At 51.5% G+C, this 9,117-nt stretch overlaps 1 protein-coding gene across 1 annotated transcript in view; it reads right to left on the reverse strand.

Annotated features, from left to right (window-relative positions):
- The window catches only part of Calb2 (calbindin 2), a 26,474-nt gene extending 20,017 nt beyond the window's left edge, over positions 1 to 6,457 (reverse strand). The window contains exon 1 of the mRNA XM_032887987.1: positions 6,281 to 6,457. Coding sequence (XP_032743878.1) covers positions 6,281 to 6,374 — 94 coding nt within the window. The 5' untranslated portion in view covers positions 6,375 to 6,457. The remainder of the gene's footprint in view (positions 1 to 6,280) is intronic.
- Between the last annotated feature and the right edge of the window lie 2,660 nt (positions 6,458 to 9,117).

The raw sequence follows: 9,117 nt of genomic DNA on the forward strand, positions 1-9,117 counted from the left end.
GTGCTGGTTCTCAACCAGAACCTTGGGAAGCCTAACGGCAATGCCATGCCATTGCCTGAGCCCTACACCGGGCTTTCTGACTTAATTGATGAGGCGTGCGTGCCTTCCCAGCTCCCAATGCTGGCAGTACATCTCAAACGCGAAGGTGTATAACCATCACCTGGGGAGCTTGTTAAAGTAGAAAGTTTGGTAACTTTAGAGGACCACAAAAGAGCTGACTTCCTGGGTGGTGTGTGGACTGGCGGTAACCTGGGAGCTGCTTAGAAATGCAGAATCCAGCTCGGTGGTGGAGTGCTTCCAAAGCACATGTGAGATTAGGTTTAATTACTAACCCTGACGTCCCAGAAGGGCAGAGTCGGAGACCCTCCCTCAACTTTCTGAATCGCTCACTGGGTGTGGTGCCCGTGGATCTGTTTAACCATGCCTCGGGCGTTCTCTTGCTTCATGTGGTGGCAGCATCGGGGCTCAGGAAGCTCCTTGGTGTTTGTGTTATTTTGCACAGCAGGCACGGGCTATTTCCAAAGACCTTCCATTTCTGCTTTGTTTTCCTTTGGTTTCTGCCACGCAAGCATATTATAATAAAATATAATATAATATTATGTTATATTATATTATATTATATTATAATTCTACCTTGGAAAAGAGGCCTCGTGGGGGTCGGATGTTTCCATCTCACAGCTAACAGAGATCACAATTTCCTTTTGTTCATCCCAGGATAAGGTCTGTCCATAGCTCTACTTGTCTGGATTTCTCTATCCATCACACATACAGCTACGCTCCCCACACCTCTCTCCTAGTGGCTCCTGGGTTTAAAAATGCCCCAGATCTGCAGGTCATGGAAGAACATTTGGATATTCCCGTTTTAATCTGCTCTTCGGCTCGGCTACTCCTGGAATGGGGCTTGGGAGCTGGGCTGGGTCCCCGAACCTGTGGACAGCTGGCAGCCTAACCCTGGGCTGAGTCCCAGGCCTGCGGAGGCCAGAAGGAAGGGGCAGATTGAGGGAGAGAGGTAAGACTGCAGAGAGCCAAAGAGGAGGGGAGGAGGCCAGAGCCTGAGGGTCCAGATGGGGCTGGCTGGGCACAGGAGGGCATCTGATGCAATCGGCTAGGAGGGATGCCAGCCGGCCGGGTGCTGCAGAGGCTCTGTTCTTGAAGAGTCTAGTGCCTGCTCTATTAATTCTGGCTCCGTGGGAATTGGGGAAGATTTCCCTGAGGGGGTCTCCTGAGCCCCGGCAACCTCCCCAAAGGCCTTAGCTAGTAAAAGCACCTGTGTCTGGAGTGGGAATAAACAAGGGAGGGGCATAGAACTCCGGGCTTGGTGGCTGACTGGGCAGAGAAGCTGAGGTATCTTGTCAGTATAAACACAGTACCTCAGCCCTGCACCACGACTGCCTCTCCAGGGAGCTCTTCACAGACCCAGCTCCCCTACTTCTGGCTGGTGCAATCGCCGTCCAAGAGGTGAGGTGATGGCTACCCAGAGGCTACACAACTCAGAGTTGATAGATCGTGTACACTGCACACTAGAGGGAACCGTTAGTGAAATAATCAGTGTATCGGTGAAAGGAGACTAGGGGGACCAGGCAGGGGGACTAGGAGCTGCCCCACGTGAACCAGGAGGCTTCCCCAATAAGCCTTTATCTGATGCCAAGCTGAGGCCAAGTCTGCAGGGCTTCACTACAGGGTTAGAAGAAAGTTATCTCCAAGCATACAACAGCTTGCTCCCAGACCTAGACCCCACTGACTAATGAGCTGAGACCCAATGTATGCCTGCCGCTGAGGTCAGAGGTCAACTCAGGTGTCATTCCTTGGGTGCCATCCATCTTTTTGGTGGTGGTGTTGTTTGCTTGTGGGATTTCTTATTTCCTTCTTCTTTTAGACAGGGTCTCTTGCTGACCTGCAGTAGGCCAGGGAGCTCCAGGGACCCACCTTTCTCTCACCACCTTGGGATTGCAAGTGTGTATCAACACTATGTTTTTTTTTAAAATACGGTTTCCGAGGATCAAACTCAGATCCTCATGCTTGCAAAGCCAGCCCTTTACCTGGAGCCATCTCCGCAGCCCCCTGTGGTTCTGATGGGCTTATGAGGGCAGTTCTGTTGCACTGTATAGGTGTAGTAGTCAATGTGCAACGCATAGCATCAGCTGTGTCTTGTAGTCTTGTTTTCACAAGTCTTTCATCCAAGGTCCCATGAGCTGCCATTTAGTGTGTGTGTATGTGTGCCTGCATGTACGTGTGCGAGCAGGCTCACATGTGGTGTGTATGTGTGTGTGTGTGTGTGTGTGTGTGTGATTGTGGTGTGGGGTGTGTGTGTGTGTGTGGTGTGTGGTGTGTGTGTATGTATAATATGTGGAATGAGATGAATATGTGTGGTGCATGTGTGGTACGTGGGGTGTGTGTATGTGTGTGTGGTATGGTATATGTGTGTGTGCATGGTGTATGTGTGGTGTGTGGTGGTGGTGTATAGTGGTAGTGTGTGGTGGTGGTGGTGGTGGTGGTGGTGGTGGTGGTGGTGTGTGTGTGTGTGTGTGTGTGTGTGTGTGTGTTGTCGAAGACCCTGAGTGGGTCGCTGTGCCTGGAGCTGGGTGGGCATTCTTCTGGGGAAAGAAGGTGTCTGTGAAATCATTTTCCTTCTTACACAGTGAACTCGGCTTGCCTTGTGTTTTGCTATCGTCTTAAGTGGCACTTTCCCGTGTTTGCACAGACTGGATCTCGCTCTGATGGCTGTGTGCTCTCCTACGATGGAGCTGACTCGAATCCATTTTTGTTGTTGTTTACCTCAAGCAGCTCCTTTGATAGGCTCTCTTGTTTGTATACCTTTCCACATATTTAGGATAGAAGCTTGGGCCAATGCTGCCTCTCTTGGACCATGAATATCTGCCTGCTCCTCTCTCTCTTCTGCATTCTGATTGCTTCTGGAAGGTTGACAGGAACTCCTCCATTTCTCTGCTGAGCCACAGCTTGGCATCTCATGGGGTTATCAGTGGATGAGAAGCCTGGTAATGTCTGTCCGAACTACACAGAGATGGGATGTACACTCTTGACTTGGGCATCCACATCTCAGCCACCTGGATATCCGTGTGTGCGTGTGCGTGTGCGTGTGTGTGTGTGTGTCCCTCTCTCTCCCTCTCTCCCTCCCTGTCTGTCTTTCCCTCTCTGCCACCCCCCCATTCTCATGGCGTTGCTGATGACTGGGCCTAGACCCTGGTATATAGAGGGCAAACATTTAGTTTAACAGAACAACACCTCTGAGCTTCATCTCCAGCCCTCTTCTTCCTTTTAATTTTGCGACAGTGTCTCACCAAGTTGCCCAGGCTGGCCTGAAACTCATTCTGCAACCTAGGCAGTCCTTGAATCTGCAGTCCTCTTCCTGAGCTGCTGGGTATAGGCCTGTGGGCTACCAGGCCTCACAGTCACTTGGATCTTACAGAGTAAAAGAACTGCTGACAAAGTGACCAGGAAGTAACAGAGTGATGGCTTCAGATACTGTGACGCTCCGAGCATGGAGGTGACAGGTAGAAAATCCTCAGAGCCTACTAAGGCCTGGGAGTGAGGGGAGGGGGTGTGTGTTTGGCTGTCGCCTCACTGGGGTCTGATATTTCATCCGAGAGACTGATGGTTCCCACTGCCTATTCTTGGTCACCTATGAGCAAGAGTTGGGGTGGTCTAGGAGTCTAGGAGAGATCCCGGGCCCTTTCCTTCCCAGCTCCTGACCCTTCAAATACCTGTTCTCCCCATCCCTACCGCTAGTGACCTCTTTGAGAAGAGTCTTTTTGGATGGAGGGACTAGGTAGCGCCTCTTCTTTCTGACTTGAAGGGGGCTGGCTGAGTAAGGGTCTCCACTCCCAGCCCTCCTCTCATTGGATCAGGATCTTTTCTAAAGTCTCCTTTGTTTACAAGAGTCCAGGAGCCAGGTGACTTCTCTCCCTGGTGCCTATGATTAACTGGGCTCCAGTGAGCTTCCTCCAGGGACCCTATGAGCCATGGAAAGTCCCCCAGAGGTCTTTAAGGTAGAGAGTAACAAACCTTCTACAACAGATCCCCAAGTTGCAAACAGAAGCCAGGACAGACGAGAGAGAGAGAGAGAGAGAGAGAGAGAGAGAGAGAGAGAGAGAGAGCGAGCAATGCTCAGATAGAGCCAAGGCAGGTCAGGTGATGATGTGTAAGGTTCATCTGCAGCCTTGGGGTGTTCAAGAGGCCAAGGTGAGGGCTAGCTACAAAGGTACAGAGAAAGGCTGTCCCAGGCTCACTTCTAGAGCCCTCAGTGGAATGCCAGTTTGTCCATATGTGCCCTTTTTTATTCATATCGCGTTCATTTCTGGGTCCAGTTCAGGACTTCCTTGAAGGGTGTATGCTAGGGTCCCTTTCTGGGATAGAAAGGAGTTACCCACCACCTCCGAAGCAGGGCTGAGGCTCTTTGGTGGGATAGTACTACCTCCTAGGAAAACCACTCCTCCCTACCCCCGTAGCAATTCCCTTGAATGGGGATACAACCCCCCAGCTGGAAGTCAGAACCACTGACCAAATTCCATATCACCTTCCTCAACTGCATAAGGGGACTCTGCCAAGAAGCATCTCAGGGTGGAACTCAAAAAGGTGCAGCTGGGTTTTTTTTTTTTTTGTTGTTGTTGTTTTTTTTTGTTTGTTTGTTTGTTTGTTTTTAGAAAAGTCAGAGCCTCAGAACAGACTGGAACATAAGGTTTTCATAATGACTGAGAGGTTCACCGATGGTCCCCAGGGAAAAGTCGACTTTGAGCTGGCTGTTTAGAGCTGACTCATCTAGCAGGAGGCCAGTGGTATAACCTTGACAGCCTGGTAACTTTCCTTGCCTCGTACAAGTCTCTGGTGCAGATATGCTGGCCAGAGCGTGTCCCGTGTGCAACGTGGCGACGAGAGGCTGTAAGGCTGCTGTCAGAGCCCTTCCATCTGGGAAGTTGGGTGCCAGGAGCAGGGAAGTGGAAAGACAGCCTATCCTTGGCCCCATTTTTCAGACTGAACAACTGAGGCACCACCTTCAGTAGTTCTCGGGCAGATCACTATCCCACCCCAGTATCCAGCAACCTGGTCTTCAACCCCTCCAGCTTTCTCAGTCGCCTCCAAGAAACCAAAACCATTGGCATCCTCAGACACTACCCCTTTCCTTGCTACGGAGCAGGGAACCACTGTGCACCCACCTTCACACTCTACTGAGGGGATTAAGAGAGGAAGGAGAGAATGTAAGGAGTTGCTAACTGATAAGCCTAGTTCCTGCCCCTCCCCTCAGTCCAGGGATAAACACCTTGAGCCACCACCCTGCCAACAGGTCTGAGACGCCAGTGCATTCTGGGTGTTCATTTTAGCCAAACGTTGGAGGGTGAATTCAAATGGCTCCCCCCCCCTTTTTTCTTTAGTGATAGAAAAGTGTCGGGCAATATCAGAAGCTGGGGGTGGGGCAGGGGAAGAAGAGGGACCGGTGGTGTGTGTGCTCTTTTATACTTGAGTCAGATAAGACTGTAGACACTTGGAATCCCAGGTCTGGTAGCCACCTCCAAAGCCATTCACTCGGACCTCACTTTTTGGGTTGGTCATTGTGAAGACCACGTAGAGCAAAGTGTTGGTCACTGGGGTGTGACACTGTCGTCCCCCCCCCCATCCACAGGCAGCTGCCCAGGGTACCCAGGAGTCTACATCACCAGGTAGCAGGCTGGGGGCTAATACCAGGACCCTCCCCACCACATCCATTCTGCTGTAGTTGGAAAACCCACATACTGGTAGGGTTTTTAAAAATGGATAAAGAACGCCTGGGTTTGTTAAAAAGCTCCCAATCCATTTTCTGCTCCTGTTCTTGGCAAACCAGACCAGGGGAGCCGCCCCCTCCCCCCCAGGTTCCCTTCAGGACGCTCAGTTTTCTCGAGTGATGGGGGATAAGAAGCATGAAGGGAGAGTGAGGTTTGGAGACCTGTGGCTACAAGGCTGGAGGCAGGGCGTTAGCTTGAAGGGAAAGGTGAGGAAGAAGGCAGGGGAATGTGTCATGGGGAGCCTTTTTTTGCCCAGGCCTCCTCTCTGGGAACGCTCGGACTTGCTCAGAACCTGGACCCTGGGCACCCTGCATTGGGAAAACTTACTGACAGTTGTCACCAGGGCAGCTGGGCGTTTCCTGAACTCAAGACCCGAGCAGGCTCTGCCACAGAACAAACCATTTGGGGGCAAAGCATACCTGCCCACACTGAGCCATGTCCTGACCCCTTTACCAATCTCAGGTCCCCGTGGGTCAAAGGGCCCAGAAGTTGGGAGATTTACTGACCGTCAGCATCAAAGTGCTTCCAGATTTCCAGGAACTGGGATGCAGTCAGCTCGGCCAGGTGCAGGTAAGGGGGCTGCTGCTGCGGGCCAGCCATGGCGAGCGGCTCCGGAGATCTTAAGCCTCTCAGCGCTGTCACTCGGTGCCGCTTGGCTCTGGTTCTCGCGCTGGAGCTGCGCGCCACGCTGCCTTTATATGCAGCCCGGAGCTGCACCGCGTTGGGCCGCCGGAAGGGGGAGCGCACACTCAGGGAATCGCGCAGGGCGCGGCGCTGCACGGGCGGAGGCTCCTCTCTGCCAGGGTTCCTGGGGACCAGGAGAGAATCTTCAGTGAGACTCCTGGGTGCCCTCCGGGGACACCGCAGGCTTTTAGCTGGAAATGGGGAGAGACTGCCCCTGCCTTCCTTTCTCTCTGTCCATCTGGAGCACACCCAGTTTCTAGCCGCAGCAACAACATTACTAACAAGTAGCAAAGCTAAAATTTGATCCCAGAACTCATTTCCTTGTGCTCCCTCGAAGGGTATCAGAATTTCAGGAAAACCATGTTCTCAAGGTTTTACCATAGGTGGACAAATGGAATCTGCAAGATGCAGGGAGGATTTAGATGGGAATGGAGGAGCGAGTCCCCTGTTCAGTACCACCCTTCCCTCCGGACAGAAGCCCTGATAGGAGCAGACTGGAGTCTCTCGTAGGTAGATTGCATTAAACTCTGAAAGATGTGCGGAGCTTCTTTTAGACAAAACAGAAGCTCCCACAGACAGCAAGCACTCAGTGCGGTCCCTCGATCAGAGAACCAGCCTCGCTCCCATATCCTCCCTACTCCAAAGGTCTGCAATGTGTGCTAGCCTCCTGGACGCTTTACCCTCGGAGCTACAGCAAGCACCCTCCCCTAAAAAGAAGGACAGAGATGTGAATTGGTGCTCATTAACATGTGCTAATGAGTGTTAGCTGAGCTGCCTTCGAAGGGAGAGCAAAAGAGAAGGAGGTGAGAATCTAAAGCAGGTCGCTAGCGGAGAGGAGAACCCGGGGTGGGGGCAGGGGCCGAGAGAAGCAGGCTGTCTCCTGGGGTCAGGTTGGAGCAACTCTCTGAGCTAACCTCAAAGGGCAGTGTAGAGCCTAAGTTCCAAAATTGCTCGCGTGTTGTTTAGGTACAATGAGTTTGGGTTGTTTACAAGAAGAGACTAGGAAAGAAACAGCAAACAGGCTAACGGTTGGGGCTTCTGTAACCAGCATTCCTTGCTTCTAGGGCTGAAAAATTACCAAGCTCGAGTCTTGCCTCTGAGAAGGGAAGAAGGGTCAGTCCGAAAGAACAGCTGCTCTAGAATCAAGTTCCTTGGTTCTGGTTCCTAGACAAGCAAACAAAAAACAAACCAACGAACAAGAACAAACCTCCACAACGTTGTTTGGCTTACACAGCCTGTTTGTGCCTTGGCCTTTCTAGTCTGTAAAATGGGAAGTGTGGGTACGGACATCTTGGATTGTTCCGAGGAGCACGTCAGTCTGTGTCCCTGTCCTTTATGTCTGTGCTCTCTGGGGAGCTTGGCATGGATTCCTTGACCCGCGGGAGCACTGGTCAGCTTTCTGTCGCCGTGACAAAATACTGGAGGAGGTCAAGTTTAAGGAGTAAAAGGTTTATTAGAGGTTCCGGTCTGTGGGCATTTTGGTTCATTGTTCAAGGGTGGTGTCATAGGCAGAATGTTGTGGTGGGAACCTGTCGGGGAAGAAGGCTCCTTGCCTTGTGGCCAGGAAGCGAGAAAGAGGGAGGAAGTTGAAAGGAGAGGAGGAAGCATAGCCAGGACAAGATGCAGCCTCCCAGGGGCACTCTAGTGATTTGTTACTTCCCGCCTAGTCAGTCCCACAGTCCTACAGTTTCTAACTCCTTCCAATCTACTTAATTATGGCCCCATTAATGGATTAATCCAGAAACGCAGTCAAAGCCCTAACCATCCATCTACTTTCCCTTCCACAAATCTCACCTCTGAACACCTGACCCACTAGAAGGGGAGCCTTCGACACAGAGGCTGTTGGAGACTGTTCCAGATCCAAACTCTTAGCTTTCTGCATCCCCCACTCAGGGTGCTACTGGTGTCTAATATGGTGAATGCCAAACTGATGTCCGGGATAGATGAGACAGATGCTGTTTCCAGAGTACCAGCTTTTAACTCCTATGCACCCAAGGGGCTAGCCTCCGTCTTCCTGGCTCTGGCACCTGGTGCTGGGATCCCTTTGATTTGCCTCTGGTTCCCTCCTAGCCTGGGTCTGCAGGCAGAAGCTGTTTGCTGGCTCTATAAACATCCAAGGCAGTGCCAGATTCTTCCTTCCCAGGGCTGCTGTGACCAGGGGGAAGATGGCCCTGCGTATGACTGCAAAGGACCAACCACCGTGGACCCCAAATATTGCACTGGGACAGTTTCCATTGTTTATTTCGGAGGTACCATGGGAATCTGTTTCTGGGGGCCATTTTTGCTTGTCTCAGCCACGTGCCCATGGAGGACCAAAGAGTCCAAGCAAACCTCTTTATGCTCAGGCTGACTTCTGCAAAAGTTACTTAAGTATTAGAAGTCCCTGCCTTGGAGTGAGATAACTGTGAGTTTAAAGCCAAATAACGAATTGGGAGGCCTTGGGCAGGTCGTTTAACCTCTTTGGACCTTAGTAAAAATGAAGATGTTGGTAATAATAAGTCTTTTTATTAAAATAATTTATTATTATTACTATTATTTTATTTTCACTTTACACCCTGCCCACTGCCCCCTCCCAGGCACCCCCTCCCACAATCCTTCCCCCATCCACCCTTCCCTTCCCCTCTCAGCAGGTGGGGATTCCCCTGGATATCCCCCCCAC

The sequence above is a fragment of the Rattus rattus genome, chromosome 17 (assembly GCF_011064425.1).
Source record: "Rattus rattus isolate New Zealand chromosome 17, Rrattus_CSIRO_v1, whole genome shotgun sequence".
Classification (NCBI taxonomy): Eukaryota; Metazoa; Chordata; class Mammalia; order Rodentia; family Muridae; genus Rattus; species Rattus rattus.